The sequence below is a fragment of the Falco punctatus genome, assembly GCF_963210335.1.
Source record: "Falco punctatus genome assembly, chromosome: 11".
Taxonomy (NCBI): domain Eukaryota; kingdom Metazoa; phylum Chordata; class Aves; order Falconiformes; family Falconidae; genus Falco; species Falco punctatus.
This window is the reverse complement of record NC_137591.1, coordinates 30,806,277-30,822,246: the sequence shown is the minus strand read 5'-3', so window position 1 is coordinate 30,822,246 and position 15,970 is coordinate 30,806,277. Positions and strand designations below refer to the sequence as shown.

Here is a 15,970-nt window from a genome sequence, read left to right as displayed (position 1 = left end):
TCCAGTCTGCAGCTGTGAGACAGGTGTGACCGCAGAACTGCCCAGTCCCTGTCACAGGAATCTGTCCTAACGTTAAAAACTTGCTTAATTCAGGAACTAAATTTATCCCAGGCTCTGGCAGACAGGACCCATGGAACAGCACGAAACACCAGATTTATGGCAGCTCCTAGTAGAGAAGTTTCGCCTCTTTCATTTAGGATTTTGGGTTTTCTTCCCCAGGAGCCCTTTTCCCACGTGTTCAGCAGCAAGCAAGAAGCATTTTACCCTTCTGCTGTAAAGAAGCACCCCCTGATTACCCAGGGCCTTCCAGGACAGTGCTGCTCAAACAGCATCAGCACCAACAATCTGATTTTTTTAAGGCCTGGAAAGGAAAACCAGCAGGAAAAATCAAATTCATTGTAGCCATGGCAATGGAGCAGTGGACGCGAGGAGAAACCAGCATCGCTAGGCCACCCGCAGCCCATCACCTGAATTTCCAGGCAACTTTTCCCTTTCTCCCACCCCAATCCAGCTCATCTAGTTAAGAGGCAAATCTTACAACTGAGACACACCCTCATCAACATCCCTTCTCCGTGGATCCAAAAACAATACTCAAAAAGAATGGCAAGGTATAAGGGGTTACAAATATTCAGACTTTATTATAAATAAGAAATACTGTTTTATACATAAAAACTGCAAGTGTTGCATTTTGTTCACCGCCCCAGACAGCAAGACCACAGATTAAGGCAAAAAAGCTGGAGTGAAGGCACGTACTGAGGGGGCCACAGTCAGGAATAAGGTGATGAAGGGACTGTCACGCATCGCCCGTGACACCCAGCATTCCACCAGCAGCTGTTGCATCATCACATTACGTAAAGAAATAACTGGACTTATACAATGAATAATGGCTGTAATGCAGTAGTGATTAAGAGATCGCTTATAAAGATTTTTTTTTTATTTAAAAATAAAATTCTGTTAAAAACAGCTTAAGGATAAGAGAGAGGAAAAAAAAAAAAAAAAAAAAAAAAGAGAAGAAAGCAGGAAACCTTAGGCCTGAGGTCAGCCAGGGCATGCGTGCATCTTCGCATCTGCTCTTCTCACAGCCTTGGCAGAGGTGACGCGGTTGCAGCCAGCCATCTGACCAGAGCAGCCGGCCGGGACACTGAGCTCCACATGCCCCACGTGTGTGTGGGGGGAGCACGGGTAAGCTCTCCTCCGGGTAACTGGGTGTGTTTGCAGGCAGGGGGAAATCCCAAGCTGGTAAAATTGTAAGAATCTCTAAAAGAAGGGGTACAAGAGCGCTGCGGGGTTTGCTGGGAACACCCTCCACCCAGCAGTGCCATTCCTGAGGGTGCACCAAGCCTCTCGCCTCGCACAGTGGTACCGAGGTGTCCCCAAATCCAGCTCTCCGACCACCTCAGTGATGGGTCTGATCTCCCAACAGTGCTACAGCTCCTCACAGCCCAGCTGCAAAGCCACAGCCCCTGCGTTCCTCCAGGCACAACGTTCCTGGGGACAGGGGACACAGAACGGGGTGCTGCGGGCACCACGCAGTGGGGCTGGCTTTGGAGAGAGGGCTAGAAAGCATCCACCCCGCAGGCAAAGTGGTTATGGCTGGTGCCCATACAGGTGCGGAGGATACAGGAGACGGAAGAAAGCAGGAGCCCAGCTAGGAAAAATCCTGAGCTCTAAGGAAATAATGCGGAGAGAAGCAATATATGGTGCACGCGCTGCAACGGCTGTAAGGGCAAGTACATAGAGGAGGCCAGGCTGTGCCACTCTGGAAATATGGCTGAGTATATTTACACACACATACGCACACACGAGAGACTTCCTCACACTATAATCATGATAAAAAAAAACAGAAAAAAAAAAATCACATTCACACAAAAAATATAAATTTGAAATAATTAATAGCACCAGTGTGTGTCAGATAATAATTTCTTCCCCGCTACGCAAACGTACAAAGTTGCATAGTGTTTAAAGATAGATATATACTGGATCTCAGGGAAGGGGGGCGAGGGATGCCAGGCTGAAGGCAAGGAGGAAGCCGCAGGGGATGCTCTCGTCTCAGAGGAGGGCTGCAGGAGGAGCAGCGGGCTCCCACCCCGGTAACAGCCGGGAGGCACTGCCTGGGGAGGGATGCCAGGGAGGCTACGCGGTGTGAAATGCAGACCTGCCACCCCAGCCTGGCCTGAAGTCCCCGTGCTGCGGTGGCTTTACGGCGACTGGGAGATAGGCAGGCAAAAAGAAAGGAGCGCACTGGTAAATCCAGCTTATAAACAGGCAAAAGGCAAGAGCAATACCAGGAGATGGAAAAATGCCACTGTCCTCCTTCAGGAAAAAGATGGGAAGAAAGACCTTTCCATATCCACTTGCATGCCCCCTTCCTTTTCCCCCAGAGACATTCAGCAGGAAGGCCAGTGCAGCTGTCAGAGCTCTCTGGATGGCAGCTCTCCTCTTCAGCAAGACTCCTCCCGCTTGAACAAACTCATCTGTCAATCAGACATTCGTAGCCTAAAATAAACAGATGCTCTGGCAATTCAGTAGCAACACCTACAGATGGGAACGCAGCTCGTGGCTTCCACACTCCTCAGCCCCGACCCAGCACGTAGCGGCTTACAAACCAGACCCAAAACTTCTCCACAGACCAGGAGTGCGGCTGGCAAGACCTACCACTCCACCAGTACAGAGCTACCACTCCACCAGTATCCCATCTTCCCAAAGAGCTCCTCTCAGAGGCTGAGTTTTTCTCAGAGCGATGCATCATCACAGAAAACATGTCAGAAAGAGGCTTCGGCTAGTTTGTCAAAGGCTACCAACGCTGTTGGATTGGCCACTAGTTAACAATAAAAAAAATAATTCACAGGGTTAGAAGTTGGGAAGAGGGATCTGAACGAGTGCAGCTATACTGGCCATTACAGTAATACTTTGGTAGCCATCCCCTTCCTTCATAGGGACAGAGAGCTCCAGGACAGAGGATTGTACAGTCGAGGGGAGAAGAGGAGAGAAAGGGTTAGTTTTGCCTTGCTGTACACAGCTCACATGGTTATTTCTGAACCACAGTATAGAGTCCAGAGCATCTCTCATCCTTGTGCTAATCAAAGGGAAACCGTGTCTGAGAAAGGGGCAAAGGTGGAGTGCTCAGGAAGACAATTTATATTAAAAAAAACCCTTTGATGCCCAAAGACGGATATTTAATTTGCTTCTCTTAAAAAAAAAATAATAAAAAAAACCACTTTCAATGTATCCTGATTTGAAAAGAAAACAGCGGCTGCGAGCAGCGAAGAGTTGGGGATTTGAAGAAGGTAATGTGTGTTAAGGCACTCCATAGCCAAACCACCGCTCACAGGGGGAATACCCCCCACCCCCAGCACACCCTTAGGGTTTTTCAATGGACGGGGTGTTAAAACAGCCAGATGGCAAGGTCTTCTTGATGTCTTCCAGGTTGCTAATGTCCTTCAGGATCTCTTCAATGTCCCTGTTGTAGGCCTGTATCGCATCATCTTGCTTCCTGGCCTCTCTCTCAAGGAAAGACACTTTCTGGTCCAGGTCACTCTCTTTCATCTGGTCTTTGGCACTGTTCAGGGTACCCTCGATTTCATTCAGTTTGTTCAAGTCCACCATCTCCAGTTGCCCTGAAAAGCCAGAAGCAAATAAAGTCCATTAAAAAGCCTTTAACACTCCACTTTTGGGTGCTTACACAGCTGAGCCATACTGACACCTCCATCAGGCCCTCTCTGCATTAGAAACAGCATTTAAAACAGGACCAACCAAATGGGTTACACCTTCAGTGCCTCAAAAAGTCCTCAAGCTCGCAGAAAAGCGGTACCGAACATTGCACAAGCTCTGAGGCTACTCCAGGAAAGAAAAAGAAAAAAAAAGAAAAAAACCAAAACACACAAAACCCTAAGTACTTGCCAAAACCCATGCAAACCCCATTTCTAGAAGCCAACAGACCCATTTGATTCCTTGCACAGCAGCAGCAGGGAAGCCAGCACACCACACCAGCTGCCAGCACTGCCACATTAGGAAAACACTCAAAAGCATATGGCACATTAAAGACAGTGTTACCTAATTGATCCAGCAGGTCATTAATGACAGCAAGCAAGCTGTTCACAGAGTTCTTCGCTTTTCTTGCACTGTCTTCTGCCTCCTGGGCAGCCTGTGAAGCCTGCAGGGTAGAAAAAAAAAAAATGAAAGCCCAATAAAGGCTGTAGGGATTACGAAACTGCTGCCTCTCCTCTTCACAGGTCTGCCCAAGCAGTTAGTCACACACCTCCCTGCCTCCTCCAGGATAACACTCCTGTGCTGAGATCTTTTATCACAGCTCGCAGAGACTGACAACATTCAGTTTTCTGACTATTTCAGGATGGAAATCCCTGATAACTGAGCAGGATTTTGCAGAACAGAGTCAACAGGGCTACAGTCAGGTTTCTGACCTGACCAAAATTAAAGGAAGGTGCTGCACGAAGAAAACTGGCTTTCAAATTCCAGCAGGGAACCTATGCTAATGCCACCAGAGGAGCTCCTTTGCTCGTCTCATGTTTTTAATCCCACCTGAAACTTTGAAGACATGGAATACTGGCTGGACCCAGTGGTGTGTTTACAAGAGGACAGCAGGGAGAAGGCAGTTCCTTGCCACTGCTGCCACCTGCCATCGTTACTTACCATGCCTGCCATCATCATATCCTGCTCAGCATCATCCTGCTTCCGCTTCAGCTCTTTTTCTGCATCCTGTAATTGCTTCATCATGTCATCCACTTCTCTGGCCAACCCCGTCACATCAGCAAAAGTCTTGTCAGCTTCGGCTTTGGTAGCAGCAGCGCTCTAGAGCCAACAAGGGGAACAGGATGGAAAAAGGTGGTGATGGTGCACAACTTCCTTCAATCCTTTTCATTAAAATGCACCTATTTTTTATCATGCCATATTTTTGCATTCCTTGGTGAATGCACGTGGGACTCACCAGGAAATACTGGAACAGAGGATTTTACTTACACACCAATATCTCAGGGAGGTGGCCTCAGAACCACAAAGGACCCACCTTCTGAACAGAACCGGCGATCTTCTCTGCATCATCTGCTTTACTCTTGGCTTCGCGGGCATCAGCAGCAGCATTGCCAAGTGCCAGCTCCGCCTGGTATGTCTTGTTGTTGGCTTCAGCAATGGTCTGGGTAATGGCAGGAATCTTTTTCAGCGCCTCCTCAGCTGCCGTCTTGTTATCATTCACCCGTTTATCAAAGTCTAAGAAAGGGCAAAACAGATTCTTATCACTTGCTCCAGAAGAACCTTGGGATGCTTCTTTGACCAGACTACCCAGGCTTTGCCACCTTGACATTAGAGGGACAAGGCAAGAAGGTTGTGGGGTGCATATGCTTGCAGCTCTCCCTATCACACATCTTCTGATGCTAAACAAGGAACTTAAGAGAAGAGTTCTAATTGCTGAAAACATTTCTGGTTTTAGCTTTGAAGAAAAAAAGAAAAAAAACACAAAACCCAAAAGAACCCCCCCAATACGCAGGTGCTGGCAACAGCATGGCCTGTTTAACCAAGATACCTTACTGCCAATGACTTCTCACACAGGAACTGAAGGATTTACGGCAAGTGCTTTCTCTTTACCTTTCAGGTTGCTGAGAATAGTAGTAGCCTCCTGCAGTGTGCCATTGCCTTTCCGAGCAGCTTCTTCAGCCAGGGCTTTCGCTGCATCTGCTCGAGCCAAGAGCTGGTCTGCAGTCTAAGGAGACATGACACGTATCAAGGTACTCTTATATTTTGAAGGATGACTAATCCAGGTGTACCAAAAAGCAGTGCTCACCCTGAAACACCAACACCATACAAAACAGCATCCATCCCCAGGTGGCAACGCTTTCTCTGAAACCAGGTGAATTGAGGTACCTTTGGAATACCGTTCTGAACACAAAGATGGCACCACACCTGGCAAAAATCCCCTATTCTCCCATACAGCCTCAAGGCCACCGCTTTTACCAGCTTTTTGTACTTCCTTTCCAGGACCGTTCTTCAGTGTTAAGTAACAAGCAGCCCTAAGGTAAGGCTGAATAGACCAAGTCTTTCATATCTGGCCAGCTACTTGTTTTTCCTTTGTTTTTTCTAGGGAACAAAAGCCTGCACAGAACAGAACTGACCTGCTGCTCCGTCTTCCCTTTCTCCAAGAGGTTCTTTACTTCTAGTTCCTTTCCTTTCATGTCTTCTCTCAAGTCCTCATAATCTTTCAGCTTCCTGGCAATTAGCTGATCTAACTCCTCTGCTTCCTTCTTGATTTTATTTGCTTCATTCTGCAAGCAGAAATTAGAAACAGAGATTCCGGAACATTAAAGAATTTCTGAACAGGTGGAAAAACATGGTATAATTTCCAACAGTGAAACAGGCAGAGGCTACGATGGGTTTCCATCTCTTACAACTACAGTTGTAACTTTGCCTTCAAAGCCCTGAATACTACAAGGGTCAGTGCAGTGAGGGACTGAGGTTGCAAAGTGTTTCATGTGCAAGAGAATCTACTGTACTACGATGAGCACAGGAGGGGGAGCCGTCCGGCAGGCTTTAGAGGGAACAGAAACTTTTGCACTTCTCTGTTCAAGTCAAGATGTCTGGCAATCACCATTTCATTTTTTTTTTGTCCTTCAGAGACTGGGGGAGATGGGGGGTTACATACATAGTTTCCTGCACACAAGTCTCCTACATAAAAGCTAAATGCACAAGCTTGGACTATGCCTAGATGGACAAAAATTCCACAGACTGTCCTCACGCAGAGGAACATTAGCAGAGCACGTACAAGGTATGTCAGCAACGTAGCACACTGCCATGATGCTTGTCCTCATTAATCTTCAGAAAACACTGCGCACATGATGCTTCCTGCACATACCTCTAGCCCTGTGGAATCCACGCTAGGCAGACTGGTGAGATTAGCGTAGATCTGCAGAGCTTTGTTTCCGGCTTCCTCTGCCTCTGCAAGCACCTTGTTGGCCTGTTTCTCTAGGTCTCGAGAGATGTTCCTTGCCTGATTATACCTGAAAAACCCCAAGGATCCAGTTATGCTACCTTTTTATTTTTTAGAACTGAACTTACTAAGAGAGTAGAGGAGCTAAGAAACTGAAAGACAACTCCGATAAAACCCAAAGCATGCAATGCTATCAAAGACACCTTTGTTTTAAGCGCTGCTCTAAGGCCAGGAAATAAAACCTGGTTTCTGTTACTGACTCACTTCTGGTTCAGCTCATCAATGTCATTTGCAGTTTGGTTTTCTCCAGCCAGGGTCTTCAGCAGCAGTTGATATGCTTCTGTGGAAGTATCATTTGCTGCCTTGGCTATGCGAACGATTTCATCAGCTTCTTTTTTATGCCTAAACAAGATTACAGAAGAAAAATATTGTCATTAGAATTGTCAGCCAGTAGTTTCTATCTTCAATTCCAGATTTTATTCTTTCTTCCAGATTTTAGTCTCTCTTCCTTCCTTCACCTAGATTTGCACATGGAAGATGCTGAAACATTTGCAATGGAAGATCTCGCTCGAGACAACCTCTGCAACCAAGGCATCGCTCCAGCAGTGCCCGTGAGATCAGCTGAAAGGCACCGCTGTGGTTGTACGTGTCCCTCATTCACATGTGGTTCACCCTCGGTCACCCACAGGCACGCACTCACAGTGCCAGTCTCTTACTCAATGGGTATGTGTTTTGTATCAAGCAAATTAAATTTTGCTTCCCCCTTGCAGGGAAGAGCAGGGCCATGACGTGGCCTGTGAGGAGTGTGTTTTGCCACAACCTACCTTTCAGCCAGCTTACGGGCCTCTTCTGCCAATAGAGTCATGTTGTTAGGGTCCCCGCTTGACTCCGGAGGGGTAATGGACTGGAATAAAGAAAAAAAAAATCTTCAAGCTGTTTTTTCATCTTTCATTCATCTTTTCTTTAAATATTTATTGTCATGATCTAAATGCTTACAGATGTGTCTAACCTACTTCTGACTTCTCTATATTTTTTTTAAGCCCATGCAGTTTCCACCACTGGTTATCCCTTAAAAACAAATGGGCTAATATTTATTTAGGGGTTCTTAACACTGGTTTCTTTGAGAATAGGCTAAGATACAATCTGTAAGAGACACTGATGATCTTCCTTTATTTATTTCCCATTATCTTGGGAAGGGGAGAAGAGATATTTCCATAGCAAAATTTACTATATGAGCGAGAGAACAAGCAGAGAAATACACCAGAGGGACAGAAAGGCCCTCTCCTGTCCTAACCACGGGGGATCTGGGCAGCACACTCACCACATTGTCAGCTGCCATCTTTGCCTTCTCAAGCATATCGGAAGCTAAGCTGATCAGGTCCTCAGTGTCCTCCACCCGCACCCGGGCTTGCTCCGCCAGGTTCTCCGTCTCCCGCACTGTGCCCTGGATGTTCCTCAGCCTGTTGAGCTGACTTGCTAGTGTGCTGTTGATGTCTTTGAGACGATCCAAGAGGCCCTGATCTACATCTGAAACGCACGATATAAAAGAGATTTAGCAAAATTAATTACAGCGGGAAGAGAAGCTGGAGCAGCCGCTTACCACTGCGGGCAACACATTGGTAGGTTAATCCCCTCTTGAAAAGGGACCAGCAAAGCCATTTCCTAAGTCAGTCAGCTTGAGATCAAAGCCATCATCAGACTGTGCACCAAATATGACAAATGAGAAGTCATTAACTACTAATAAGACAATCCTGCTGGGTGTTAGAACCGACTGATGGGGAATTCTGTGTTCAAAATCATGTTTCACCTCTATCATTGACTTAAAAAAAAAAAAAAAAAAAAAAGACAACAGACTTGCTCCTCAAGAGGTACGAGATAAATTCCCTTTAGCTTAACTCCTAGAAGGTAAGCAGAGGTTAACAGTGGGACTGTACGTTATTCCCCACTTTGGGCACTGGTGACTACTGCTGAGGCAGGCAGTCTCCATACAGAGCAGCTAGAAGAGGTGCGGCATAGCAAAGCCACCCCAAACCAAAGGGATGACAGAAGCTGGCAGGATACAGCCTTGGTCTCCAATCTGTAGGGCCTGTGAGCCTCACAAGCTTCCCCAGATTTCTGGACCACCAGGTAACTCCCCACAACAGCATTTTAATAACGGATCCATAAAAGCACAGACACATGCCTCATGACCAGGGGCAACTGCTTTTCAAAAGGTGAGAGCCTTATTCAGAGATTAAGTACAAGCAGAAGCCTGCAAGTCTAAGGTTTTTCCCCAAATATGTTGCCTTGACCTTGCAGCACAACTTAAGCATTGCACAAGAGTATTTGACACGTTACAAAAGCATATTACAAACCACATATAGAGTAGAAAACCACAAATAAATGCTACAGGCACGCACAGGTTTTTGCAAGAGTAGTTTTTCTTGTATTTGACTTGCTTCTTAGGGAAGAGCAACAGAGCTGGTGAAGGGGCTGGAGCACAAGTCCTATGAGGAGCAGCTGAGGGAACTGGGCTTGTTTAACCTGGGGAAAAGGAAGCTGAGGGGAGACCTTATCACTTTCCACAGCTGCCTGAAAGGAGGTTGTGGCAAGGTGGGTGTCAGTCTCTTGTCCCAAGTAACAAGCAATAGGATGAGAGGAAACTGCCTCAAGCTGTGCCAGGGGAGGTTTACGTTGGGTATCAGGAAAAATGTCTTCACTGAAAGGGTGGTCAGGCACTGGAACAGGCTGCCCAGGGAGGTGGCAGTCACCATCCCTGGAGGTATTTAAAAGATGTGTAGATGTGGCACTTAGGGACATGGATAAGTGGTGGACTTGGCAGTGCTGGGTTAATGGTTGGACTCTCATACCTTAAGGGTCTTTTCCAACTTAAATGACTATTGTTCTGAGGTGGAAAGAAAGATTAAAAATACCACCACAAAATCCAATCCATTCCCCACCTTTCTCCAGTCCCCATGCTCCCACCTCCATACGTAGGACTATTATCTAGGCACGGATGCCAAGCAGGCAGCATAAAGCTACCTCAGCTAAAACTGAGAATAGTTTCAGTGATCATTCCCACTGGCAGGAATCTTCCCAAGCAAATGCAAGCATCAGATGTGTGTCTGCTTTTTCCCAGCTTCATGCAAAGGAAACAGATTTTTCCAAAGTGGTCTGAAATCACTGAACCAACTCCCAAGGGAACATCTTTTACTGCAGTCAATAGTCTTCAAGTTGCTCTTCCCCAAAACACATCAGCTTATACATTAAATAGACCCTAAGGAGAAACCACTGTCATATTGCTCAACAACCTGGTCACAAACGTCCTATGGTAGAGGTGACAGTACAAGAATCAATTTGAAGCAGAGTTCAACAGGAAAAAAAAGCTACATGCCACCACAACAGCACTTTTCAGAACATTACACACTTTATAGTGCAATAACTAAGCTTGCCAGCAGGATTTTAAAGCCTTCATTCTCATCACTGACAATATCCCAACAAGAACTACTTCATCCCAAGACATCTGAGCAAATTTAGAAGCGTAAGTAAATAGATTGCAGTCTTCTGCTTGCTTAGCAAGTAAAAACCTCCTTTGCATCTGGAGAAGAGGTTAACGCACACAACGCTTGCATCTGTACAGAGCTAGAGGCAGATCATTACTCTGCATGCACAACAGAGACTACTAGGAAAACAGCATGGATAAAAGCACAGCCACTGTTGTTTTGATAACAACACACAGCCCCAGCGCTACCCAAAATAGCTGTCTGTCCTGATGCACAGTATAGGCTTGAAATAAGACACGCTGTGTCCAAAGGGAACAGGAACATCAAGAAAAAAGCTTATTTCACATTGATCCATGTCTGATCAGGTCAACTCACCTTTGCTGTTTTGTGCTTCCTGGAGCAATTCCATAACATCTCTTTCTGCCTGCTTCAATCTCTCTTCAAAGGCTTGATCAGTTACAGTTTCTTCTCCCGTACCCAGATTTGCTATAAGATTTTCCAGTTCCTGCAGCCTCTCACGTTGCTCCACCACCTACACAACGGGGAAAGAGCACAGCTATGACACCTTGAACCTCTCTTCTTTCAGCAAGCATCAGCCAACCACGGGCATAAAAGCTACTGCACAAGCAAGCACGTGCCACGGCCTCCAGCGGTACCGACAGTGGCATTTGTAGCCTTACCTTATCTTTCACTAATCTGTAACAGGCTGGACACTCCTGGCAGCCCGGCCATGAGCGGTTGTAGAAATAGTTCTCTTCACACTGGTCACAGCGGCTTCCCACAAAGCCTTCCTTGCACTCGCAGCGACCGTTCTCCCGGCACTGCAGGGAGCGTGAACCCTCAGGATCACAGTCGCAGGCTGCGGGGAAGTTAAACCTCAGTCAGGCTGGAGGAGAGGCAGAAATACCCTAAAACCCACACGGCAAGAGCATACCAATACCTTAAAATACCCTAAAATGTCTGCAAGAGCAATGTGGCACAAAGCCACAGCTGGGGTCCTGCTCCTGATCAGGGTGCTTGTACACACAGCAGGGCGCTGTCTAGCTGGATGCAACATTTATTGCGTCTGTTCATACTGTTCCTATTGCCCCTCCTGCAAAGCATGACAATTTTCTATCCCATTTCATTTTAACCAATTGCAATTAATTTTTCTGCTCTTCACAGGCAGCGATACTGAGGGTAAAAGTTTGGATGATACTGTTTTTCAATCATGTTTACGAGAACTGTTGCTTCTCAAGACAGAACCTGTACGTTCAGGTCATTTGTAGAGGAGCTGCACAGAGATTTAACACTAGAAAACAGGATTGTTGCAGGACAAGATTCAGAGAATGTATTTACACCAAAGGTATCTATCAAGCCGGAGTTCTTCCTACCCCCGGTTTAAGAAAATAATAAAAGCAAAAGGGGATAAGCTATTGTACAGACATCAAATTTCACCAGGCAGGGTGTGGACATGGAAGTGCCAGCTTCTGCTGTGATGAAGAGTGAGGTGAGAAAGTACCTTCCCAGAGACAGGAGGAAAGGCAAGGCAAGGCTGGTTGTGCAACACCCTTCCCCTCTGCCTCGCTCCAGCCTTTCAGACTTACGTTTACAGCCTTCAGAGCTAAAGCCAAAGTGGTTGACCTCGCATCTGTCGCAACGCTGGCCAGCGACACCAGGCTGGCACTCACACTGCCCGGTTCGGATGTCGCACTGGCCGTTGGTGGAGCCCACTGCGTGGCAGTTGCACCTAGGGGAGGCAGCCACATGTCAGGCATGACACAGAAGGGAGGCACGGGCAAAGTGGCTCTTGGAACGAGCCCTAACGAGCACAGCTCTGTCTCCATTTGTCAAAAGCCACTTTCCTGCACTGCACAGCAAGAAGGTGAGGCACTGAGCCTTTGAACTGTGCAAGGTCACTTGGTGCCTGCGCTAAAAAAGCAACCCACGAGCCCCTGTGACCAACAATCACACAGTCACATGGCACTTTTCTATTTAAACCCCTGATTTAAAGCTATTTATAAAGCTATTTATATCAGGCTTTTTGTACAGCCCTCATAGCTGCTCCTTGACTGCTGCTCTTCCCCACCCACAGCAGCACCAAGGCACACCAGTTACTTGTGCCAAACATCACATTCCTGCACAAGCTAAGCACAGATACACCAAAACCAGGCTCTTTGCCCCGAGTCAAAGCAAATGTCACCTCTCACAGCCGCGTCCGCTCTGGAGGTTGAAGAAGCCAGGCTCACAGGCACTGCAGTCCCTCCCGGTGACGTGAGACAGGCACTCACACTGCCCAGTCACTTGATTGCAACTTGTCTGCTGATTCACAGTGCCATAGGGATTGCAGTGACAAGCTGCAAAAACAAAATGGATAGAGAAATATGCAGAAAGTTAGTAATCCCTTGTGGTGCCGGTACTCTGCTAGTCAGTCCCTAAATAGGCCCGGATCCAAAACACACGGCAGCCCCACCCCTGCATCGCACAATGCTTTTGCTTCGACGGCACTAAGCGCCCACAAACAGAAGCATTTCAGCAAGCCAGAACCACCAAACCCGGATAAAGCCATGCCTCGCTGCTGACAGTCACAAACAGCAGCCTGACATTGCGTCCTGACAACACATTAGGAAACAGCAGCTCCTGGGGACAAAAAGATTTTCAAATGCAAGGTAAACCAGCTCTCACCTCTGCACTTGTCAGCGGGATCGGGGGCCAGGGGGTTCCCAAAGAAGCCATCTTTGCAGCGGTCGCAGTAGAAGCCAGCGGTGTTGTAGATGCACTTGAGGCACTCGCCTGTCTGGCGGTCGCAGTTCCCCACGGCGTTGGGATCGATGTTGTCATTGCACTGGCAGAGACGGCAAGGCCTCACAGCACCGTTTTCGCCCAGAGGGTCTCCAAAATAGGCATCATCACACAGCTCACACCTCTTGCCTGGGACACAAGGGAAACACACGTGCTGCAGCAGAAAGCCCTTTGCTGCCTTCTTACCTGGGCCCCTCTTTGCAGTCCCTTCTGAAAAGTAAATTCTCCAGCTTCCTCCCCTTTCATCCTACCACTGAGGCCAGAAAGGTGCACAAAACCACACACAAATCCCTCCTCGTATCTAAATTTAAGCCCTTTCTTCACTGGAACATTGCATTATGAATTGTTTCAGTTCTTCCTTTCCCTCCTATCCCTTTAAGCCAAACCTATTTGTTGTAATCTGTTGTTAATTTAAGAGTCCAAGCAGGTAGAGCTCTGTGAGGCATCACTGCTCCAGGAAGCCCTGCTGTCGATGAGATCTGCCAAACCTCCACAGGCAGCCACTGAAGCATCCAACTCGGCAGCTCCCTACACTTACTGCAGATCTGACCTCCCCAGCCAGCTACAAGCTCCATTTCTTAGGCAGTTCTTGCATAAGCAAATCCTCTTTTCCCTTGCTTTTTCCTTCACGTCCCAAGAGGGCAGCAGGGGACAGGATGAACTCTTGCGCAATCACACAGCTACAAGCAAAGATGAACTTGTACTGACACCGGAGCTGCAGAGGACCCCGACCCCTGGACTCCACTTCTGTTCACAAAGCAACAGCACCCATGGAATCTCCCACAAGCTGCCTGTGTGCTTGGTCAGGGTTTGTTGGGGTTTTTTTAAGCATTTCAAAGATTTACAGGTATTTTGTACCGCGGACCCTGCCATGCCAAGCAAAAAATCAGCACGGAAGCATGGAGGCTGCCAGCCAAAGGCTTCCTTGCAGTTTACAGGCAGAACAAAAGGCTCTGCTTAATGACTCAGGTGCATGCTCAGATGCCACAGTTTAACACCAAGAAAGCAATCAAACAAAACAAACAAACAAAAAAAAATCTGTACCCCTTCACATATTTCTTTACAACTGCTTAGCATAAATTTTGCCTTTTAGTTTTTGGGCAGTGTTTTTGAGTCACTGCAGCCTTCCTGCTTTTCTTAAGGCAGGGCACCAGCCCTCCCCTCCAAGCATCCTGCAGTGCCTCTCTGGCTGGCAAACTGTGTCTTCTAATTTTGTCTGACCTGCCCTCCTGGCTCTTCCAAATCTATCCTATTTTCTGCCCCACACCATGCAACTAACAGAGCTCTCTTAGAAGCTAGCATAGCTCACCTACATAGCACAGGAACGTTCAGACTTTGTACAGATTAAGCCTTTGTTTCCCTTTTATCCTCAAGAGACAGGCACAAAGAACATGGGTAGGCCTGAGCCTCACACAGGACAGAAAATAGGGCTGAGGAAGGGAGAAGGATTTGAACCAGAAGACACAGCAGCTTTCAGCACTGCTTGCTGTGGGTCAGAGCTCCAGAATTGGCAGAAGACTTATTTTCACAAGCATGTAGGGGTGCAGAAAAAACAAGACTTTTTAATGCAGGAACACACCTGTAGTGCCAGCCTGGCAGCTGGTGCACACAACCTCCTTTGTGCGGGGCACGATGGCACAGCTCGAGCTGCCTGGGCACGGGCAGGGCTGGCAGTCTGAGGCTGTGCCCGCTGTCGCATCTCCATAATACCCGTCACTGCACTTCTCACAGTGAGATCCTGCTGTGTTATCCCTGCAATTGCACACACCTAGAACAGAGAGGGACATGGGTTTTGCTTCATCCAACCCAGGAAGAAGCCCACCGTCCTCTTGCTGCTCCCTGTTTTATCAGCCCCTCTTACCCGTCTCGGGCTCACACGTCTCACTGTGTCCGTTGCAAGCACAAGGCACGCAGGCGCTGTAGGGCCCGAGGCTCGGTGTCTCTCGCCGGTACCCAGAGGAACAGCGCTCACAAAACTGCCCCTCATATCCCACTGGACAGGAGCAGCTCTCCACCCAGGCCACGGGCACACCGGGTCCAGGACGAGCACTTGTGATAGTAACATCGTCCAGGTGGCCGGCACCTAGAAAGCACCAAGGAAACATTTCATAACCACAAAGGCTCTTACCACCGCCTCACCAACCACACATCCCAGTGCTACCAGAGACAGACAGGTGGATGCTCACAGTCGGTAAGGTGAACCAAGCAGCAAAATCCTCCAAGAGAGCTTAGACTGATGAGAAAAGATGTACTATAGCTCACAGAGGGCATGTGCAGGGCAGCAAAGTTCAGAACAACAATACAGAGGATGCTAAGAACAGCACGTGAGCAAGTACGGTCAGCTAAAATAAGTTACGTTTTGTATGCATATGGTTTCCATTTCCAAATCAAATATCCAAACCAATTCCTGTCTTTCTAGGGAGGACAGACCTTCTCTCGGGCAACTAATACACTGTCTCTAACACAGCTGTCTGCAAACCATGCCTCAGGGCAAACTCCAGCTATTCCTCTCAAGCCATTCCTTCACCTGGCATTTAAGTGCTCCCCCCACCCCTCCCTGTCCCTTCCCTGGAGCAGAACAGAGCCCAGCCACAACACAGCTGTTTTTTAACTTTTAGCGCTCTGAGGCACTGAGCAGGAGCCTCAGCTCCTGCATATCTGCAGTGGCTCTCCAGCACTCCGGACGGCTTGCTCCACACCTTTCCTCCCCTCCATTTCACAGCCCCACTTGCTTCTTTATGAGCCATCTCTAGTAAAAACACTGATAGCTGTC

The 15,970-nt window shown here is 47.7% G+C and overlaps 1 protein-coding gene across 1 annotated transcript in view; it reads right to left on the bottom strand.

Annotated features, from left to right (window-relative positions):
• Positions 1-611: 611 nt before the first annotated feature.
• LAMC1 (laminin subunit gamma 1) overlaps positions 612-15,970 on the bottom strand; it is a 69,133-nt gene continuing 53,774 nt past the window's right edge. The window contains exons 12-28 of the mRNA XM_080407531.1: positions 15,059-15,280; positions 14,777-14,965; positions 13,081-13,326; positions 12,599-12,752; positions 12,003-12,145; positions 11,097-11,275; positions 10,792-10,948; positions 8,256-8,461; positions 7,759-7,838; positions 7,199-7,336; positions 6,860-7,004; positions 6,123-6,272; positions 5,599-5,713; positions 5,024-5,223; positions 4,651-4,809; positions 4,054-4,153; positions 612-3,617 (exon numbers count right to left, since the gene is read on the bottom strand). Of these exons, the coding sequence (XP_080263657.1) occupies positions 3,361-3,617; positions 4,054-4,153; positions 4,651-4,809; positions 5,024-5,223; positions 5,599-5,713; positions 6,123-6,272; positions 6,860-7,004; positions 7,199-7,336; positions 7,759-7,838; positions 8,256-8,461; positions 10,792-10,948; positions 11,097-11,275; positions 12,003-12,145; positions 12,599-12,752; positions 13,081-13,326; positions 14,777-14,965; positions 15,059-15,280 (2,840 nt within the window). The 3' untranslated portion in view covers positions 612-3,360. The remainder of the gene's footprint in view (positions 3,618-4,053; positions 4,154-4,650; positions 4,810-5,023; positions 5,224-5,598; positions 5,714-6,122; positions 6,273-6,859; positions 7,005-7,198; positions 7,337-7,758; positions 7,839-8,255; positions 8,462-10,791; positions 10,949-11,096; positions 11,276-12,002; positions 12,146-12,598; positions 12,753-13,080; positions 13,327-14,776; positions 14,966-15,058; positions 15,281-15,970) is intronic.